The following is a 23,263-nucleotide window of genomic DNA, read 5'->3' on the forward strand; positions in this document are numbered from 1 at the left end:
TCGGCCTTTATCCTCAACTACCAAAAAAATAGAACCAAACCCATCTAAAATCAGGGATCCGATTAAGCCCTAACACAATTAGGCTTTAACAAATTAACCTATATATACTCCCTATCATAAAAACCAAATTTACTTAGTAGCTTTTTCAAAGAATTAGGGCACCAAAAATAAAATAAAAAAATCATCTTGTTCATCAATGGCAACAACTCGATTAACAGGGATTGTTTCCCGTTTTAGTAACCAAAAAGGTTACGGTTTCATTAAACCTGATAATGGAACTGAAGATGTATTTGTTCATCAATCTGAGATTAAATCTGATGGTTTTCGTTCATTATATGAAGGTCAAAAAGTTGAGTTTACTGTAACTGGTAACGGTGATAAGTATCAGGCCGTTGATGTTACCGGTCCTAACGGTGAATCTCTTGACGGTAACGTTGGTGCTAGGGTTAGGGTTAAGGTTAGTGGGAATGGGAGTAAGTGTTATAATTGTGGGAGGATTGGACACGTGGCTAGGGATTGTGATGGTGATCGTAATGGTGGTGGTGGGGGGGCGTGTTATACGTGTGGGATGACGGGGCATATGGCTAGGGATTGTGATCGTAGTGGTGGTGGTGATCGTAAAAGTAATGGTGGTGGTGGTGGTGCGTGTTACACGTGTGGAGTGACGGGTCATGTAGCTAGGGAATGTGATCGTGATCGTATTGGTGGTGATCGTAATGTTGGTGGTGGTGGTGGTGGTGGTGCGTGTTATACTTGTGGGATGACGGGGCATATAGCTAGGGAATGTGATCGTGAGCGTATTAGTGGTGTTGTTGGTGGTGATCGTAATGTTGGGGGTGGTGGTGGAGGTGCGTGTTATACTTGTGGGATGACGGGGCATGTAGCTAGGGATTGTGACCGTATTGGTGGGGTTGTTGGTGATCGTAATGCTGGTGGTGGTGGTGGTTGTTATAATTGTGGTGGGTTTGGGCACATGGCTCGAGATTGTCCAAGTGAGAGACGTGGTGGTGGTGGTGGTAATGGGGGTTGTTATAATTGTGGATTGCCGGGGCACTTGGCAAGGGACTGTTCACGCGAGAGTGGCGGTGGTGGCAATTTTGGGAGATTCGGTGGTGGTGGTGGTGACAGGTTTGGAAGATCTGGTGGTGCTGGTAGTGGCAAGTGTTACAACTGTGGAGAAGGTGGCCATTTTGCTAGGGAATGCACTAGTCCAGCTGTGAAGTGAGAAAGTCTTATTATTTAGGAGTATTTTAATATGGACAATTTGATGTGTTTTTTTTTTTTTTTTTTAGTCCTTTTATATTCCTACATAACATGGATTGGTAGCTTTTAGGATAAGACTAATTAGTTGTTGAGATATTGCTATAAACTGTTCATGTGATGGAAAGTTTTGATTTTTTTGGTTGGTTATACAAATATATATATATAAAGAGTTTGGCCCGTTTTTGCTATTTTTGGGTTTCTCAGGAGTAAAGTTCGCTCTGGATTATTGTTTTGTGCCTGTTAATGTTTTACTTCTTTGATGTTAATGCTCTGCATTTTGATTCATGTTAAAAGTTGTGCAAATTTAGCTGCTTTTGAACGCATGTCCGAGATGTTTCACTTTTTCAGTTGTAGTGATTTTGTGTATGTATGCTTTATGTCTGTGTGGGTTTGAGAATGCCTGGTGCCCATCAAGTGATGGTAGAGGACCATAGTCCTCTGGTAGACTTTCAGCTGCTTAATCACGGGGAGAGATTGGTCATTGATTGGGTTTAGGCAGTGGTGGTTCAAAAATACATGAAGAGGCCAAGGGGATACATCTACTATATATACAAAAAATATAATTTTAACCTTATATATAAAATGTAACTTTCCGCCCAAAGGGGTTCAGATAAACCCCCTTGGCCCTACTTGGCTCCGCCCCTAGGTTTAGAGGTATGTTTAAGTCACCAGTTGCTGTTAAGTTAGGAGATCTATATGGCCTATGGGTTGCTTTGTTTTGCTGCTTGTACTAGCTTTAGTTTTCCTTGCATTTAGTTAGAGATGATACTGAACCTCAGACTCTAAATATGGACCGAAGTTGCGTGAACATTCTTGGTATTGTTGAATCTTTTGGTCTCGCTAAATATGGTAGTGATGGTGCCATATTTTGTGATACGGTATCGAAGCTTGAATATCAGTGTAAAGTTTGCACAAAAAATTGTTTTTGCCAGTTGCCAATATTAGTAAGGCCAGTTTACTTTATTTTTCTTCTTAAGGTGATGGTTCATAAAACTAAGTGATACTTGAAGTGATCCTCTAAGTAAAGGGACGAGTGCGGGAATTCTAACTTCTGAATGCATCTTAAGGGTGGTTGTGTGGTGCTTTTGTTGCCTGGGCTGTCTCGGACCATGAATGACTTTGCATAAGTGTGTTTAGGCTGTTTATTTGAACTTAAATATATATATGACCCTGTATAGTTGATGCTTGATGTGGATTATGAATAAGATTAGTGTTTATGCTTAGGGTTTTAGAAAATAATAGTGTTGAGGACTAGTATTTGGATCTGTTCAGCTATTAAAATTTTAAAGAATGACTATGAACTTGTAAATGCTGGTGTTAACATCATCAATTTTATCAAGGTCTAGATGAAGATTTGCTTCCCCCACTAAGTCAAAAATGAAATGTGAAGTGTTTGCTATCTCGGAGAAACTCCCAAGTTATCTTGAGTTTTTGCCGCCTTCATTAATTTATCATGACTCTGGTCTCTGGCGGCCCAAGGAAGCCTTCTGTCTCTGTCTTGAATGAATATTTGCACCTCACTGTGGAGTCAGAGAACGAGGTGGATCCTAGATTCCTCCATACTAGTGTGTTTAGACGAAAGTCGAATATTGTTGGCTGGTAGGAATGGTGTAAATGAATTGATTGTCTCTTGTAGATAACAGTTGGTGTAAACATGCAGTGTCGTGCTGATTCAGTTTGTTTTCTGGTCCTAGTCCTCCAGAAGTGGGGCTTTACTTAACAACTGAGTATTATACGAAAGTGAAGTTTTATACAAAATATGTTGTGAGTAGTACCTATTGAGCAATAGCATAAGTGCATAACTAGTGTTGGCTTTTTATCCCCCTTATTTTGAAAGTTTCATGCCATGTTGGTAAAGGGTTGAGAAATCAAGTAGAGCTACAAATTAATCCTGATCATACTTTCAAGTAAATAAAGAAAATGAGAAGATTAGCAGTAGACCAGACTTTAGTAGATCAAGTTTGTGTTTTAAGCTACCCTCTGAATGCCCTCTTGATTGAGAACTCTTGGGCCCTTTAGCATTTTCCTCAGACTGAATTTCCAACGAATTGTCTGACCCAAGTTTTGGCATATATTTTGATGTGGAGGTATCAATATCAGAAACTCAATCATAGCCTACAGTTTCATATGGGTTTTGTTTATTTGTTAAAAGTTATAGGAGTTAAAAGCACTCGTAAAAGGAAACAAAAAGGATCTTGCTTATGACGGAGCTAAAAGGAACTTTGTGGATTACATATGCATTATGCAAGGTAGGCTAGGCTGTGGGCAAGAATAAATTTGTTTGGCTTCATATTTAAACCCTTTTTTTTGGCGACTGTGATAGCTGATAGAGTAGCCTGCTATAGCGTACTTCTACAGCCTCTATGTCCTGTGTGTCGAACAGCTACTTATAGGTGGCCATCAATGATGAACTACTGCGCACCGAAACACTATTTGGTATTTCAACTAAACAACAACATGGCTAGTGTATTCTCACAAATGGAGTGCGGGAATGATAAGATATATGCAGATCTTACTCTAATCTTTTTGGGGCAGAGAGGCTGTTTCCGATAGATTCGTATTTCAACTATTTAATTGAATACATGTTACTTTTCTATCAACACAAATTCTAGGTGACTTTGCTCACCATAGCAGTCAAATGAGATTTCGTTCACGGTAGGCTACATTTTTGGGTGCCCCTAAATCATGTTGGCATTCATGCCTGTCCAATGTCTCAGGCTCTCAAGCACCTGCTAGGCCACATTTTTGGGTGCTACTAAATCATATAACTAACATTTATGCTTGTGCAATTTCGCCGGATAAGAGAAGAACCAGCAAATAGTGGGCCTAGCCAGTTGCCATGCAGGTCATTCGCACAAATGTTCCTATTTCAGGATAGTTTTTAATTTTGGCCCTCAAATTTGTGGTTTTTAATTTTTGGCCTTTCAACATTTTTTGGCGCGGCATAATTTAGATTTCGCTTGACATATTTAATTTTGGCATATGTATCATAACATCCGCACAAATTATGCCCAACAAGGTATACTTTCAACATTCAACATAATCTAAAAAATGACATAATTTTAGATTTCGCTCGACATATTTTATGTTTAACTTCGGCATATGAATCATAACCACACAAATTATACCGGACAAGGCAAAACTTTCAACACTCTACATAATCTGAAAAATACTACAAAAGTTATGCCGCATAATTTAATTCCTACAGAATTTATGCCGAGCGAGACAAAAATTCAATTTCCGATTATAAAAATGTAACAGAAATTACGCTGAATAAAGCAGGTCTAGATTTTTTATTAAATAAGCAGGGATAAAAATTAAAGACCACATATATGAGGTACAAAAATTAAAGACCTGTACGTTTGAAGGATAATCCGTGCAAAAACTAGTTGCCTTGCACTTTGAGAGCCTATTGGGCTGTTAAATTTAACCGGGGGAAGAGCTGGTCTTGCGATGCCTATTTATGGCAATAGCCAAAACTTATAAATATTTGTGTAGTTAGCCGTTTTAAAACTTCCCTGGAATTTGACTTTTTTTTTTTTGGTTTGTACCAAAAAGAGTACCACTTTCTATAATCTTAGTAGGCGTTTGACCATAAGAATTATTCACTTTATTCCGGAATTTTTTTTCACTTTTTTTCGGAATCAGCGTTTGGTCATGAAAATTCCAAATACAACTTGAAGTTGTATTCCGGAATTCCAAAAACAAGAAAAACTTGTTTTTCAAAAAAATTCACTTTTTCCACTTTTTTACAACTACATTTCACCAAAAACTACAATTTCAAAAACTATGGCCAAACACAACTCCAACTCTAATTCTAAAATTCCAAAAAAATGATTTTTTTTTTGGTTTCTATGGACAAACTGGCCCTTAGTAAGTTTTTCAATTTCAACATTCCACGTGGTAAATTTAAGACCACAAGATGTAAAGAACTACACACATCTTTAATTTAAGATCACAAGATATAAAAGTCAACCTTTTATTTCTTAAACTCCGTATCAGGTCAAATTAAGACACTTAAATTGAGACAGAAAAAGTATATCGTACGTGTTGTTCATTATGCATCACAATAGAATGTGATAATTAAGTTCATCATGACCTATTCATTGCCCAAATAAGTTCTTGAACTTAAGGTGTTTGGTACATAAAAAGTACTACTCTCTCTATTTTAATTTATTTGTCTAGTTTTAATTTGACATAAAATTTAAGAAAGTAAAGAAGACTTCTGAATTTTGTGGTCCGAAATTAAAGATATACTCCCCATCCCAAAAGAGTGTCCTAGTCACTGTTTGGACAGTAAAAGGATATTTTCTTTGACCATAATTTTTCAAAGCCTTTCTAAATGTTTTCAATTGTTAACTTTTGTACTTTTTATGTAGTTTCTAAATATGTAAATTTTATTTTTAAAAAAATAAAGATTCTATGTCCTAATTCACTCACACCGAACATTAGTTAATTTGACTCTCGTACTCGGAACTAAGATAATCTTTTTGGGGCAGAGAGAGTATAAAATATACCAAAATACGCTTTAATCTTGTGGTCGTAGATGTGTCATATGTAAAGTTGAAATTAAAGAGTTTTCAAAAAAGGAAATAGACATTCTTTTTTAAACAGACCTAAAGAAAAAGTAGGACAAGCAAATCTAAAAAAAGGAGTATAAAGTCATAACAATCCATAATTTAAATATTTAAAAGGTTGTGAAAAGGTTGCGGTAAAAGAAAAAATGTTTTACTCCCTCCGTCTCATATTACTTATTCACTTTCCTCTTTGCACGCACCCTTATCTCTCTCTAATAAATACGCACTAATCAATATTAACTATTTTTAAGAACATTTAATATTAAGACTAGATGAAAAATATTTAATTAATTTTATCTTACTTTGTAAATGAACAAGTAATATGGGACATATTTTTAGCATATTTTTAGTAATTTGTACAAGTTATACTAGGTAGTACTTCAAATCTACCATATATAAATTGGGACTACTAATAAGGGAATAACATTACCTCTCCTATTGTCTCCTAGCAACAATACTATTGGCCGCGTTTTTTCTGAATGTCCTTCCAAAATAGTTTCTATAAATATCATTTCTGTTTCTTTCCTTCCTTTTTTTTCCACTTTTTTTTTGTTTTTCATGTAGGAATAGCATCTTACATTCTCGTTATCAAACTTGTCTTTTTAGTTTTTTTCACATTCTTTTCCGTGCCCGCATTACCTTCTTGTTTTCAGTTCTTCACTTTTTTTTTTCTTTTCCCTTCAAACCAATTTAGAGAAACACATACAATGGTGAAAGCTCAAGTTTCTCTTGCCCTCTTTTCCTTATGCTTCATCTTTCTAATTTCAGGTGACTTTTTACTTCTGTTATTTGTTTTACGTCTAGTTTTTTCAGTAAATTTTTGAGGTATGTTATTTGTGGCTAATTCAGAATCCATAATTTCAGAGTTTCAATGATTCAGTACTAAGAAAGTAAGAATGTTAAAGGTTGAATTGATCAAGTTTAAATTTTGGATGTCTTTGTGTGGGATTCGTCTATTCTGATTCTGAATTTTCATAGAACATAAGTAAATATATACATATGATCAGCGGCTTTGGATACAGAAGATCTCAAATTAATATACAAATAATAGCTGAATTCACAGTCAATCGTTTATAAATATTTAGTAAATTTCTTAATATTTGGGAACCGTGAAAGCTACGATTTCATCTGAACCTACAACTTTTGATGGAGGATCGATACATATGTAAGAATCTACTAATATATTAAGAAATATTAGATTTGAATATGAGTATAATGCTAAGAATCATAAAAGTTAAAATTCTGGAACCGCCTCTGACCATGAACCTCTATATTGTACTCAAGCTCCGATGATACATGTGATTGATGTCGATTAATATAAGATTGAGACGTAATTGATTGATTGACTAGTACTTATGAGTTTGTTCTTTTGTTTTTTGGTGATGAAACAGGGATCTTATCAACGACGTTTACATTAGTAAATCAGTGCAATTATAAAGTATGGCCAGGGATATTATCAGGTGCAGGCACAGCCCAACTTGCCCCAACAGGATTCATGCTAAATCCTGGCCAATCTCTTCCCGTTCCCGTTCCAACGGGATGGTCGGGTCGTTTATGGGGCCGCACTTTTTGTTCGGAAGATACTTCCATGGGTAAATTCACTTGTGCAACCGGCGATTGTGGCTCCGGAACACTGGAATGTTCCGGAGGAGGAGCTGCTCCGCCAGCTACTCTGGCGGAGTTCACACTGAATGGTGCAGGAGGGCTCGATTTCTATGATGTTAGTCTCGTGGACGGTTATAACTTGCCTATGCTTGTGAGTCCACAAGGCGGGACCAGAGTTGGAAACTGTTCAACAACAGGTTGTGTTGTGGATCTCAACGGGTCGTGCCCGAAAGAGCTAAAGATGATGATGAATAGTCCTAGTAGTAGTAGTAGTGGTGGTGGTGGTGGTGAGTGTGTGGGATGTAAGAGCGCTTGTGAAGCGTTTGGGGATCCGAGATATTGTTGTAGTGGCCCATACGCGACGCCTGATACTTGTAAGCCAACGGATTACTCGGAGTTTTTCAAGAGTGCATGTCCGCGATCGTATAGCTATGCTTATGATGATGGCACCAGCACGTTCACTTGTGGATCGGCAGATTATGTTATCACCTTTTGCCCTCCTTCTAGGTATGTGACAAACTTGTTTCCACTGTTTGCTTAACTTGTCGTGTCTAGAGGTGGATGAAGGATTTTATGCTTATGGATTTTAAATTTCACAATCTTTTTTATTTATTGGGTTTAAGATAGATTATTTATGTATATATAGTGAATTTCTTAATACAAATACAGTTCGGGTCAAAATTATTAGGTTAAGCCGAATCTGTAAAATATATTTTAGATTCGCCTCTAGTGTTGTCTTCAGTTTCTGTTTTTCTCCTTTAATTAAAGTGGCATTCTCTCTCACAGCCTTTTAAGAAAATATTTTTCAACTGAATTAACCAACTTATGCGAAATATTAGTAGCTCGGTTGGTTGATTACATGAACTTTCACCTTGTTGGTGAGGAGTTCGATTTCTCACCTTGTAAGCTCCTTTGCCATTTCCCCTTCCCCTACCCCCAACTTTTTTTAAAAAAAATAAATAAATTACCCAACTCTTTCTGTTGCCCTACCAACATCTATTGTTCAATATATTTTGTCTATAGATTCAGATCAGAAATTTTCTGTCAGTAAATACAATCAAAAGGATGCAAAATATACCACTGAACTCGCTAAAAGATTACTTAGTTTTGTATTAGACTGATAGGCTGGACTCGGCAGATGCTTAAGCAGAGGCGAATCCAGGATTTTAAGAGGATTGGTTCACCATTTGCTATGAGTTTTTTTTTATTTCTTTTGCCTTTGGTTCGTTGCTGCTTAGCGCCAATGGGTTTTTTTTTTATTTCTTTTTCCTTTTGGAGCTTGGGTAATTAGAAATAAAGGGAAAAAAATTCATTAGATGTAATATAAAAAAGAAAAACGTTTTTTACTTTTGGGTAATCCGAATTATAGAAGAAAAAGGATTTAGAATAATATAAAAAGGAAAGTTAAAAGGCTGATTTAGAAAATTAACCACAAAATGTGCTGGAGCTCGGGTTCGATCCCGAGACCTTGAGGAAATAAACATAGCCCTTAACCAGTGCTTGACTCGGCCTGGTTTGACCATGTGTTCCTTCGATTAATATTAGATATATTTTCAGAATTATACACATAATATATCGAGTTTAGTCGAGTGACCATGTGTTCACGTGACCCAAATTTTATACATAAATTTGCCTATGCTTAAGAGTGACATACATCATCAGTGGCGGAGCCAGAAATTTAACAATATTATTAAAAAATTCGAACTTATAACCTAAAGCAATTTTTGAAGTATCTTTACCATTACAAGTGGATTCAAAAGTTAATATATATACGAAAATGAAGGAAATTCATGAACTAACTCCCATCATTCCAACCCCGTGGGAACTACTAGATCGCCCGAGAATGCTTCCGGCATCCAGGGGTCATAGACCGACCTTAGAACTCTGTTCAATAAGTGGGACACATTAGCTTTTATAAAGAGAGTTACTATTCATTATTCAATACATATCAAAATTAGTACTTTCTTTGTTGCTTGATAAATGATCATTTTGTCTTATAATTATGGTTTAATGCTGCAGCCAGAAATCATCTGGAGAATCGTATGCTGGTGCTGGTGACGGCTCATTGGCCACGAGCCATGGTGTTTTGATCAATACGCCATTACCATTTTTAACAAGCTTGATAATCACTATTTTAGCAGCAGTTTAGCATTTAAGGCAGTTGCCACTTTTGGAGTTTTGGGAGAGTTGCAAAATTGTAATCCTTATGATGAGGCAATTTCTTTAATAAAAAAAAAAAATGCCAAAGAGATTGGGGAAGAATTGCAAGCCATTTAGAACAAAGAAGTAGACGTAGCATAATTGTAGATACATAGTCCTTTTTTTGCTACTGAAATCAGTTTTAATATAAGTAAGATTTAAGTTATATACATTGGCAATGTAAAGAATTTTACATTATCAGTATATTTTTACATGTTCTTATTTTTCATGTTACCGATATCACTTATTATAAAACAAGTGACCTATTTAATCGTGTAAAAATTCTTTAATAGGATCATAACTTACTCGTTTTTTTGACTTGCGATGAGTGGACCCTTATAAACTCAGGTCCCAGGGTATCAATATCTTCTAACAAGACATATATCAAGGATGCAGAGGATCCTGAATTTAAAGTTTATGAGTTTTTACATGATTTGTCTTTCGAAAACAGCCTCTCTGCCCCACAAAAGTAGAGGTAAGGTCTGCGTACATCTTACCCTCCCTAGACCCTATTTGTGAGATTACACTGGGTATATTGTTGTTTTGTTGTTGAGTTTCTACATGATCTCAAGTTAATATATATATATATATATATATATATATATATATATATATATATATATATATATATATATATATGTGTGTGTGTGTGTGTGTGTATAGGCAAAAGTTACTAAATTCCCGTGAATCCGTAAGTTACACTTAGGATTCACCACCTGATGTAGAAGTCCTTTTGATAGAAGCTATTTAAGAACAAATGGATTGCGTTATACTTCAGGAACAAGCATAAAGAAATATTGATCACTTCTATGTACAAAGGATAGCTATAATGTCCTGAAGTAGACTTGTGTTTCTGTCATGTAAGGTGTATGCAGGGTCTTTGGACAGTGCTTTACTAGATATAAGATGAAAAGAGACGGGAAAACAAGACAAAACAGCTACATCTAGAATGGCATTTGTCCAAGATTGAAACGCCTAGTATTAAGTCAAGTTGCTATGTTTCTGTAGATAATGCCTAAGCAACTTTGTCATGCCTTTGCTTCTTCTAGTAGGCAATAAGCAGTCATAACACTACACATGTCTTAAATCCATAGTCAAACAACTGGAAAATCAGTAAAATGGTGTTAAGCTTCACCAAGTTCACCTCTCAACAATGGAGGACCATTGAAATGTACTTCCTTGAGCTCCTTTAAACTCGGAGGATTCTCAATACTGCTTAACTTTGTATGCCTGTCTACCTTATTTTTTTTATTATAAGTTATAGCCATGGTGGTCAGACCAATTTGCATGCCCCTCGGCTAATTTCATAAGGTGCCTGTCATCTCTCACTAGCACTTGCACAAGTACTGGGTAACTCTATTCCCAAGGCTTAGACAGATGGAAATAAATCACCTAGTGTTTTTTCCTCCGCTAGAAAGTGAACCTGAGACCTCAATGGTTCTCAACCCACTCCATTGACCACCAAAGTCAGACCCTTGAGTGCATGCCTACCTGATTTGACACTATTAAAAAATTATTGGCAGCAACATATAGAGATGCAAGTTTATACCTTGCCTGCTGCAGTAATAAGAGCAAATGAATAAATGCATTAAAGGATGAAGCACAATGGCCTCAAGGATGAAAGACAATCAAAAAGGCAATGACTAACCATATTAAGGTTTGATGTACCCTCCCCGTCTATCTCCATTTCCCGCGGAAATATTGGAATATTTAACAGAACAATGAGCTAAGAGAAGCGAAAGCATATAGGGGAAGGCAAATTAACACACCGTCAAAAGGTAAGTAAAGGCCTGTTTTAAGAACAGAAAAACAAAATTATGAAGTATGCAAAAACTCAAAGCAAAGAGAGCTCTTTGGCAAGCTTGATTGAGAAGTGGCAAACTCTGCATAGATAGACTACCCACATATCTAGAAGCTTTTATTGCCCCAAGCCAACATGCAAATTTCTGGTTACTTTGCTTGCCTACTAACTGTGAAAGTAATTTTCAAATAATTCTTGATATTTGTAGATGCACGCATATCAAAAGCTGAAAAGAATGGCCAAATTGCACTTAAGATGACATCTTTCTCCTTTTTCTTCTTTCGACGAGTCACTTAAGATTCTATCTCCATTCAAACATTTGTAGATCTCGGCAGAGACATCACCTATTAAAAGCTGAACAAAACATCACCTCTTTCCTGAATATATTGTAGAAGAGTGAGTGAATTATAGATTCCAATATCAGGCACTAATAATAGATGGAAATTCTAGGAGCTTGAGTAACAAGCAATGTGCACCAAAGAAAAGGACAAAGTCCAATAATTCAAAAGTGAGACATTACTCAGAGTACTTGAATATGTACATAAGCTATATAAACATGAAACTAGCAAATGCTACAGGTCATCCAATATATTTAGGTTACAACTCTCACCAATCAAGCAACAAATTTCAAGCACCGAGTTTCAGTGTGAATAGTCTTGCATTTGATTGAGCAGAAGCGCATCCCACACTGCACACATGTATAGGTTGAGGAGAAACCACAAACCGTGCAGAAATGACGACGAGAGGTGGAACTTGGTGGTCCCACTGCTGCTCTTAAATAGGTTGGCACATGTGGTGGCAAGGACTCCAGGTTTGCCTTCACAAGTAATACGGTGAGAGGTTAATTTATGTCATTCAAGTAGAGAGAAAAAACACCTATTAGTCTTGGAGAAACCTATACCTCATTCACGAGCTCAAGGAATGATTTGGGGGCTCTCTTATTTTCAAGTGCTTTAGCTTGGCGTGTTTTCCGTTTTGTGCCTTTTGGGTACTTCTTATGGGACACTGGAATAAAATTAAATAAATTGAACCGAGAAGTCAGACAGGACATAAGAGAAGAAAGGAATAGAACCATATAAACTGTTATCTTAAAGACTGGAAGAGAAGGTTTACAAAAAGAAGTATGCTGAAGGATGAAAGAGAAAAGAAGATGAGGATAGCGAGATAAAGATGGTCAATATGAAACTAATGTTATTGTACCCCTGATTCCGGGCCATATTTTCTGAACTAAACTTAAGTGATAGATCCTGCAAATGAAGATAATACAATAAAATTATATTCTTTCCCTTTTTTCTTCCACTGTTCCTTTGTTTTCCTATTGTCCAGTGGTTGTTAACTTTTCTATAGAACCTATTAGTAAATCATTTTCTGGGTAGAAAACTAAGCTCACGGACACAAGAAGAGAATCCATCCCACAAAACATTTGCATCTTTTTCTAACAGCAATGGTTTTCTGGGTAAGTACTAAGTCCACAGACACAATAAGAACATTAAATCCCATTAAAATTTGCTTTGTTCCATTGTCTCTCACTCATATATGTAGTGAGATACAGGATGATCTTCAATCAAGATAATGCAAGTGAATTATTGGACCTGCGTGAATGTCAACAAGCTATGGAAACAAACACTCATTGTTGAGCAATATGAATCAACTATAGCCTGTGAATGTACAATAAAAAATACACAATATACAAGTCCATACGTTCATATCAGCCCTTATAAAGCAACATGAAACAACTAAATCCTGTAAATAGATTCCCTGCAGAGTGTTGGTGAAAGATCTATCTTCTTATCAATTATCCAATATATAATGCTTGCCTATATGACAGGCTTCTATTTCTATAACCTTATAACCGTGTCGAGTACGTTTAAGCGGAAGGAATTGGAAGAACTCCTGGAATCGATCAAACCTATGCCTAGTGGAATCAGCTATATGAACACTTTGTATCATTTCCGCCATATTCAGGCCAATTTTATTCGATGTAACACATGCCTAGATGAGCACATTCCCAACCAATGAATTCAATATTAAGAGGAATTCATCATACATAGACTATTTACTCCCACAATTAATTTACCACAATCTTCCTCCTTTATCCAAATTTGGTACTATGTTATGGGAAACTCAGAAGGAATGTGCAGAGAAGAAATGCATCACAACCAAAGAACAATTTCAACTCCAAACAAGCTAAAACTTGTGGAAGCAGTAAAGTGTTCACATAGTTAACACATTTATGAACATACAAGGAGCAAAATGATAGGAAATAAGAAAACAACAAACCTTGATCCTCATCGTCAAGAGAAGCTTCATCATCATCATCAAGTAGTTGTGGTTCCGCTACTGCATTATCACTTTCCAAAGCATCAAGCCGTGCCAGCATAGCCTACTCGAACAACGAAAAAACCAAATAAATAGATTTAATTGGGAAACTTACCTAAATGTACCCTTCGGCCATCTAGTTTACCAAACATGGCCGAATTATGCACTATCTATACACTGCCGCTGTACATGTAGTGTATTATATGTCTAGGTATGTATATTATATGTATAAGTATGAATATGTTGTGTATAGGTATGCATAGTATATTATATTTAGACTCCCTCCGTCCCAATTTATGTGATACTTTTCGCTTTTCGAGAGTCAATTTGACTAAACTTTGAAATTCAATTGGATTAGATTAACTCAATATTTTTAGATTAAAATTTACATATTTGAAAACTACATAAAAAGTACTATAAGTTGCAAGTTTTCCCATATCAATTTGGTGAAAAAATACATCTTAAAATGTTGGTCAAAGTACACGCGGTTTGAATCTTGGGACACGAAAAGTATCACATAAGTTGGGACAGAGAGAGTATACTTTATACGCTACCCATACACTGTGTACATATTTTGTAAACTAGATGGCCGAATAGTATTTGACTGTGATTTTCCATCCACGAACTAATTAAACTAGCAATATCCACAATGATAAACGCAAAACTTGAAAAATAAAATCAAAATTTGGTTGAAAACATAAGGTATTTAGAATAGGGCAATTTTCAAAAATATACAGCCCAACATAAACCATTACGCCACATAGCCCAATATACAATATTATACAACATTATACGTTGGGGGAACAACATTGAACATAATGTATCAACCTTGTATAAAAGAGTATAAAAAGTGTTTATACATAAATATGGACTAAACCGGGTAACAAACTCAAAATATGGGCTGAAGCATGTAAATATTTTCTCCCAGTAGACATAGAGCGTAATTTTATCCATCCAGGAACTAATTAAACTAACAGGATATACAAAAGGGAAAAACATGCTCTATGTCTATTTTTGAAAAAATTTACGCGATGGGCTATAAACGGCCAATTTAGTCCATATTTGTGCATAACCACCCTTTATACACTTTATACAAGGTTGATACATAATGTATAATGCTTTCCCTCAGGTATGGCGGAGCCAAGATTTTCAATAAGGGGGTTCAAAATATAAAGAAGTAACACACAAAAGGATTAAACATTTACTATATAAACAGTGTAATTTTCCGCTGAAGCTGGCTCCGCCCCTACGATATTGTCTATTGCCCTAATATTTTTCAAAAGCTGTATAAATGCAAAACACTTTATAATAAATTGGAAAAAAAAAAACATGAGGTATATTAGAATAGTAGTACCTGAGTTCTATTATCAGAACTGGCTAGAGCAGCAGCCATTTTTGGAGCAATTTTACGTGTTCGTAGAGACAGTCGCCGTGCTGAATTTGACATTTCTTCATCCATTCGATATTAATTTTTTTCTTCACTTTCCTGATTTTAATACCAAAATCTGAGTTAAACTTAGGCACTGTTACAATGGGGAAACAAAGTGAGAAGAAGATTGAAAGGAAGAGAATTTGGGGGGCTTAAAAGCACTTAATTTTCCGAAATGAGAGAAACTAATACTGACGTTGAGTTCTGTTGAGCCCCTATATTTTCAGGAACTCACTTACGAGACCCTAAACTATGTAAAATTGTATCGCTCTTCCCTTAACTTTGTTTTATTGTTTGTTGGTTTTTTCCAACTTAGTTTTATTGTTCATTAAAAGTTAAAAACTCTTGTTATCAAATTATCTTCAACTTTAATAGTCCTTTTAAACAAAGAACTACAAGTTTGATTAAATTTAGAGTAAATATCTCAAGAGTTCACTCAATTATGAGAAATTATGTAGCAAAATCTTATTATGTCAATATATTTTTTTGCGGGTCGGGTCAAGTGGAGTGGGTCAATAAAACGACTATCTTTTTATTTCTTAAAAATTTGGCTTTAAATATAAATTCCATGTCAGTAAAATTTAATTAAAAAAAATAGTACTTAAATAGGTGACTTTCTAAGTGACATACCAATAGTTGAGTGACTGTTGAGTTTGAAAACAAAATTGAGTGACTTTCTAAGAGAACTACCTTTAGTTGAGTGATTTTATTGATATAAAACAAAGTTGAATGACTTTGCTATATAATTTCTCATAGTTAAGTGAGCTTTTGAGATATTTACTCACTAAATTTAGAGACAGGAAATGTTCTGAAAATTATATAAATAAAAAATAAATTGATGTGTAATAAAAATTTAAGGAAAAATACAAATTAAATAGTAGCTTAGTATTTGAAATGTTTAACATGTTAAAATTTAAGGAAAAAGTAGCTTAGTCCTTTGCTTTTCTTTTTGTTAGCTTGAGCTGATTCAATATCCAATCCCAGATATATATAGACAACTAACAATAGGAGTTGCAGTTTAGGAACAAAAGATAGGGTTCTTCTTTCTTTTTATATAACGGGATGTCCTGCTAGCTTGCGCGCCTCAACTACTCCACCGGATACCTGCTACCTCACATCAAGTACATGTGACGAATAACTACTCACCAAGAAAAATAGTAAGAAAAGAAAGACCACTAATCAAATCAGGTACATGTGACGAATAACTACTCACCAAGAAAAACAGTAAGAAAAGAAAGACCACTAATCAAGAACAATATCTCATGCCGACCCCAGCTACTTGTACATTGTTATCTTTCATAACACTTGCTAAACTACCAACTTATCAGTTGAAAGAAAAAGTGTGCACAGTTGTTTGCAGTTGAACTACTTCAAAACTCTAGGAGAGGCTAAGACAAAAAATGAAAATTTTGATAAACAACAATAATCAGTAACTTTGGAAGAATTAGCTATAGGTGACCTTTTAGTTGTGAAATTAGTATAGGTGACTCATGGGGACCACTTGAAAGAAAAACCCAATTAAATTTGGGATTAAGAAAATTGGGGTCCAAAATGTATTTTTTCAAACTTCTTAATCTTTTACAAAATATAAAAAGACCCCAACTTAATCTAAAAAACACACCAACCCCCTTCTCCTCCTCCTCCCCCCCCCCCCCCCCCAATTTTTTTTTTAAAGTTTTGAATTTTTTATTTCCTTTTTCACCAGCCAACCCCCCTCGTCCTCCCACCCCTCCCCCCCAACCAAAACAAATTTTGATTTTTTTTTTAATTTTTTTTATTTTCTTTTTAACCAGCCGCCCCCTTCTCCTCCTCCCACCCCTCCCCCCTACCAATTTTTTTTTTTAATTTATTTTATTTTCTTTTTTGCCAGCCGCCCCCACCCCCACCCCACCCCCCCATTTTTTTTAATTTGAATTTTTTATTTGCTTTTTCACCAGCCACCCCCTCCTCCCCCCAACCCCCCACCAAAAAAGTATTTTATTTTCTTTTTCACCAGCCGCCCCCTTCTCCTCCTCTCACCCCTCCCCCTGCCCCCCCCCCCAATTTTGTTTTTAATTTTGATTTTCTTTATTTGTTTTTTCATCCCCCTCCCAACCCTCCCCCTCCCCCCGCCCAAAAAAAAAATTAATTTTTTTTTACCAGCCCCCACTTCTCCTCCTTCCACCCCTTCCCCCCTATTTTTTTTTTAAAATTTTGATTTTCTTTATTTGTTTTTTCACCCCCCCCCCCCTCCCAACCCTTCCCTCGCCTCCCCCCCTTCCTCCCAATTTTTGTTTTTAATTTTTTTTATCATCCCCCACTCCTCCTCCTCCCCCCCATTTTTTTTTTAAAAAAAATTAATTTTCTTTATTTGTTTTTTTACCCCCCTCCTCCTCCCCCCACCCCCCACCCCCCGGCCAAAAAATATTTTTTTTAAAATTTTGAAAAAAAATTCTTTTTGATTTTTTGCACCCCCACCCTTCAAGAAAAAAAAATTATTTTGAAAATTTTTTTTTGAAGAATTTTATTTTTTTGCACACCACCCCATCCCCCCCCCCCCCCCCCCCCCCCCCCACAAAATGATTTTTCTTGAAAAGAAGTTTTGAATTATTTTTTTGGTTTCTTACTTCCCCCACCCACCCACCCAAAAAAATTAATTTTGTTTTAAAAAAAAAGTTTTGAAAAGTTTTTATTTTTGATTTTTTGCAACCCCCCCCCCCCCCCTTCCCCTCACTCCAAAAAAAAATCTTGAATGGAAGTTTTGATTATTTTTTTTTTGGGTTTAGGAAAAGTTTGGATAAAATCTAGGTTGTTGTTGTTATGTGTTTGTAGTGAAATAGATGATTTTTCTGTTGTTGTCCTGGTATAGTTCAGGGTTTAGGAAAATATATTCAACAGATAATGTTTTTGTTCTTGTCCTGGTATTTATCTGGTTCTATTTGTAGAAGATAACCAACAGATTTGTAGTTGTTGCAACAAATTCTACACTTTTTGCAACAAGTAGACAATCTGTTGCAACGACTCACTAATCTGTCTGTTGGACATAAGCTTCAGTTATTTGCTTCTGTTTGTAGAAGATATCCAACAGATTTTTAGTTGTTGCAACAAGTTCTACACTTGTTGTAACAAATAGACAATCTGTTGCAACAACTACAAATCTGTTGGACATAGTTTCAGTTATTTGCTTCTGTTTGTAGAAGATATCTAACAGATTTTTAGTTGTTGTAATAAGTTCTACACTTGTTGTAACAAGTAGACAATCTGTTGCAACAACTACAAATCTATTGGACATAACTTCAGTTATTTGGTTCTATTTGTAGAAGATATCCAACAGATTTTTAGTTGTTGCAACAAGTTCTACACTTGTTGTAACAAGTAGATATCTGTTGCAACAACTACAAATCTGTTGGACATAACTTCAGTTATTTGGTTCAATTTGTAGAGGATATCCTACATATTTGTAATTGTTGCAACAAGTTCTACATTTTTTGCAACAAGTAGACAATTTATTTATGAACCAGCAAATATTGAGGAAAGATATAGTCAAATTGACAGCCAAACTGACAATCAATCCTTAGAAAGAGATGAAGAACAGAGCCAAGAAGCAGTATATACAAATGAAGAAAGTGAAGAAGAACTAGAAGATGAAGAAACTGATGATGGAAATGAAGTAGATCAAGGAAATCTGCTACACCCCAGAAGGTAGTTGCTGAACAAATTATTACTTAAGTTGTGGTATTTGGAGGCTGTTGAACAATTTATGTTTTTTTTTGTCCTTTATGTTATTTGTGAATGATGTTTATGAACTTATTTATTTTGATTAGTTGTGGTATTTGGAGACAAGGTGGTTGTTGAAAAATTTCTATTTATGAACTTATTTATTTTGCTTACTAATTGTTGCAATAGATGCATACAGTAGAATTGCTTAGTTGCTTAGTTGTTGCAACAAATTACTCACCTTGTTGGAAAAAATCAAACAATTGCTTAAATTATTGTAAAAACTAAAAAATATGTCGCAACAGATGAGTTAATTGTTGCAACAGATCATACACTTGTTGAAGAAGTTGCAACAAGTTACTAATCTGTTTCAACAGATGGATCAATTTAAACAAGTCACTAATTTGTTTAGACAAGTTGCCTAAATGATTGCAACAGATCATACAGTTGTTGAAGAAGTTGCAACAAGTTACCAATCCGTTCCAACAAGTAACTAATCTGTTGCAACAAGTTACTAATCTGTTGTAACAGATAGTACAGTTGTGGAAGAAGTTGCGATAAATTACTAATCTGTTTCAACAAGTTACTAATCCTCTCCAACAAATAACTAATCTGTTTCAACAAGTTACTAATCCGTTCCAACAAATAACTAAGTTGTTTAAACAAGTTACTAATCTGTTGCAACAGATCATACAGTTGTGGAAGAAGTTGCAACAAATTACTGATGATTTTAGTATATATATATATATATTGATCACTAAATATGATTGATTTCCACTGTTTATTACTAAATATAGGTGAATTAAGTAGTTCACGCCAATTCACTCCAATGATCACTCCATTTAGTGCATATTGGACTTAGTTGATCATCTATCCTGACCAAAACACCATCAAATTGCTTAAGTATATATATTGATCACTAAATATGGTTGATTTCCATTGTTTATCACTAAATATGAGTGAATCAAGTAGTTCACATCAATCCACTCCAATGATCACTCCGTTTAGTGTGTATTGGACTTAGTTGATCATCTATCCTGACCCAAAACACCATCAAATTGCTTAAGTATATATATATTGATCAATAAATATGGTTGATTTCCATTGTTTATCACTAAAGATAGGTGAATCAAGTAGTTCACATCAATTCACTCCAATGATCACTCCGTTTAGTGCGTATTGGACTTAGTTGATCATCTATCCTGACCCAAAACACCATCAAATTGCTTAAGTATATATATTGATCAATAAATATGGTTGATTTCCATTGTTTATCACTAAATATGGTTGATTTCCATTGTTTATGACTAAATATGGCTGATTCCCTTTATTGATCACTAAATATGGGCGAACCAAGTAGTATATGTTGCAGCAAGTGTAATATCTGTTGCAGCAAGTGTAGTATCTGTTGGAACAACTGTAGTATCTGTTGGAACAACTGTAGTATCCTTTGTAACAATTATAGTATCTGTTGTAGTAAGTGTAGTATCTGTTGCAACAACTGTAGTATCTGTTGTAGCAATTGTAGTATCTGTTCTAAGAATACACTTAGAATTGCCCATCTAATCCATGAAATTACTATCTAATCCATTAAGGATGTTAGTATATATATATATATATATATATATATATATCGCTGATTTCATTTGTTTAACACTAAATATGGGTGAATCAAGTAGTTCACATCAATTCACTCTAATAATTACTCGATTTAGTGCATACCATCTTAGTAGATCATCTTTCCTGACTCAAAATACTATCAAATTGATTAAGTATTATATATTGATCACTAAATATAGTTGATTTCATTTGTTTATCACTAAATATGGATGAATCAAGTAGTTCACATCAATTCACTCTAATGATCACTCGATTTAGTGTATATTGACTTAGTAGATCATCTTTCCTGACTCAAAATACATCAAATTGATTAAGTATTATACATTGATCACTAAATATAGTTGATTTCCTTTGTTTATCACTAAATATGAGTGAATCAAGAAGTTCACATCAATTCACTATAATAATCATTCGATTTAGTGCATACTGACTTAGTAGATCATCTCTCCTGACTCAAAATACTGTCAAATTGATTAAGTATTATATATTGATCACTAAATATCGTTGATTTCATTTGCTTATCACTAAATATGGGTGAATCAAGTAGTTCACATCAATTCACTCTACTGATCATTGGATTTAGTGCATATTCCTGACTCAAAATACCATCAAATTGATTAAGTATTATATATTGATCACTACTTATTATTGATTTCCTTTGTTTATTACTAAATATTATTGATTCTCTTTGTTGATCACTAAATATGGGTCAATCAAGTAGCATCCGTTGCAACAACTGTAATATCTGTTGCAACAAGTGTAATATCTGTTGCAACAACTGTAGTATCTGTTACAGCAAATGACATAGTTGTTGAACAAGTCCTTACTCTTGTTGAATAAAACGCAACAAGTTACTCACTTTCTGCAACAAGGCCTGTTAGTTGTTGCAACAGATTGCTTATTTGCTAGAAATCTTTTAGCAGTTGGATAAAACACAAGTTACTAGTTGTTGCAACAAGTCCTGTTACTTGTTGGATAAAATCCAACAAGTTACAGAACTGTTGCTACAGATTCATTACTTGTTGAAAACTGTTCAGCAATTTATTAACAACAATACACACATTTGTGATTTGAACACGATCAACATATCATATAAACCAAGTTCACAAGCATCAAGAACAGAAATTACCATTCTAAAAAAGAATAACATTAAAATGTCATAAAGTTCCAACAAATAACTATTATTACAACACAGTACAATTAACAACTATGGAGCATTTCGGCTTGGACAACAACTACAAATCTGTTGGATATTTTCTACAAACACAACCAAATAACTGAAGCTATGTCCAACAGATTTGTAGTTCTTGGAACAGATTGTCTACTTGTTGCCACAAGTGTAGAACTTGTCGCAACAACTATAAATCCGTTGAATATCTTCTATAAACAAAACCAGATAAATACTAGGACAAGAACAAAAAAACCATCTATTGGATATCTTTTCCTAAACCCTGAACCATACCAGGACAACAACAGAAAAACCATCTATTTCACTACAAACATACTACAACAACAACCTGAATTTTATCCAAACTTTTCCTAAACCCCCCGCCCCCCCCCCAAAAAAAAATCAAAACTTCTTTTCAATATTCTTTTTGAGTGGGGGAGGGGGTGGTGCAAAAAAAAAAAAAAAAACTTTTCAAAACTTTTTTTTTTAAACAAACATTTTTTTGGAAGGGTGGGGGGTGGTGGGTGCAAAAAAACAAAAAGAAAAACTTTTCAAAACTTAAAAAAAAAAATCTATTTTAAGGGGGGGGGGGGGGGGGGGGTAGTGAAGGGTGCGAGGAGGAGGGGGCTGGTGAAAAAATTGAAAAAAAATCAATTTTTTTAATTTTTTTTGGGGGGTGGGGGGGTGGGGGGGGGGGGAGGGATGGGAAGAGGAATGGAGGCTGGTAAGAAAAAATCAAAACTTTTTTAAATTTTTTTTTTTTTGGGGGGGGGGAGGGGGTTGGTGAGGGGTGGGGGGAGGGTTGCGAGGAGGAGGAGGACGAGGGGTGTGAAAAAATAAATTAAAAAAATCAATTTTTTTAGGGGGTGGGGGTAGTGAGGGGTGGGAGGAGAAGCGGGGGCTGGTGAAAAAACAACAAAAAAAATCAAAACTTTTTTTTTTGGTGGGGGAAGGGGGGAGGAGAAGTGGAGGCCGGTGAGAAAAAATCAAAACTTCTTTTAAAACGTTTTTGGGGGGTGGTGGGGGAGGAGGGGGGGGGGTGAAAAAAATAAATAAAGAAAATAAAAAAATTAATTATTTTCTTGGGGGGTGGGGGTTACGGGGTTGGGAGGAGGAGGGGGTGAAAAAAAATAAAGAAAAAAAATTTGGCAGAGGGGTAGGGTGGGGAGCCGGGGGTGTGGGAGGGGCGTTGGGGGCATAGGAGCAGGGGCGGGGTCTGGTCGGGGGTGGGTCAAAGTGTTAAAAATAAAACTTGAGTGCAAAGTGTTAAAAATAAAGTTGAGGGTCAAAGTGTCAAAATAGAAACTTTTGGGCAACTTCAAAACCCCTTAATCACTAATAGAAAATTGTCACCTCCACCTAATAATTAAAACTTGAGTCACCTCTCCGAAAATAAAAAACTAAAGAGTCACCAATAATTAAATGCCCCCAGTAACTTGTCCATAATGGAATCAGTTCATATTTCATAGTATAAGATCTGAGCTAACTTTCATAGTTCTATATGTACAAAATAAGCATACTGGAAGCACAGTAAATGCACTGTAAATCTTCACCGCGTAATTCTGACCAATAAAGGATAGAAATGA

At 35.4% G+C, this 23,263-nt stretch overlaps 3 protein-coding genes across 4 annotated transcripts; 2 read left to right on the forward strand and 1 right to left on the reverse strand.

The window, feature by feature from the left end:
* Nucleotides 1–1,451, forward strand: LOC132618227 (cold shock domain-containing protein 3). The gene has a single exon (XM_060333289.1). It carries the CDS (start codon nucleotides 197–199, stop codon nucleotides 1,223–1,225), a length of 1,029 nt encoding a protein of 342 aa, XP_060189272.1. The 5' UTR covers nucleotides 1–196; the 3' UTR covers nucleotides 1,226–1,451.
* Nucleotides 1,452–6,426: 4,975 nt separating this feature from the next.
* Nucleotides 6,427–9,814, forward strand: LOC132618872 (pathogenesis-related thaumatin-like protein 3.5). The gene is made up of 3 exons (XM_060333874.1): nucleotides 6,427–6,608; nucleotides 7,232–7,952; nucleotides 9,465–9,814. The coding sequence occupies exons 1-3, from the start codon at nucleotides 6,548–6,550 to the stop codon at nucleotides 9,592–9,594; spliced, it is 912 nt and encodes a 303-aa protein (XP_060189857.1). The 5' UTR covers nucleotides 6,427–6,547; the 3' UTR covers nucleotides 9,595–9,814.
* Nucleotides 9,815–11,379: 1,565 nt separating this feature from the next.
* Nucleotides 11,380–15,365, reverse strand: LOC132618916 (SWR1 complex subunit 6). Of its 2 annotated transcripts, XM_060333909.1 has the most exons (5): nucleotides 15,119–15,365; nucleotides 13,726–13,828; nucleotides 12,347–12,450; nucleotides 12,056–12,262; nucleotides 11,380–11,822 (listed from the first exon to the last, which is right to left on the reverse strand). In XM_060333909.1, exons 1-4 carry the CDS (start codon nucleotides 15,221–15,223, stop codon nucleotides 12,059–12,061), a joined length of 516 nt encoding a protein of 171 aa, XP_060189892.1. In that variant the 5' UTR covers nucleotides 15,224–15,365; the 3' UTR covers nucleotides 11,380–11,822; nucleotides 12,056–12,058. The 2 variants fall into 2 exon arrangements, with proteins under 2 accessions (XP_060189892.1, XP_060189891.1); XM_060333908.1 differs by lacking the exon at nucleotides 11,380–11,822 and having other exon boundaries at nucleotides 11,866–12,262.
* Between the last annotated feature and the right edge of the window lie 7,898 nt (nucleotides 15,366–23,263).

This window comes from Lycium barbarum, chromosome 11, assembly GCF_019175385.1.
Source record: "Lycium barbarum isolate Lr01 chromosome 11, ASM1917538v2, whole genome shotgun sequence".
Taxonomy (NCBI): domain Eukaryota; kingdom Viridiplantae; phylum Streptophyta; class Magnoliopsida; order Solanales; family Solanaceae; genus Lycium; species Lycium barbarum.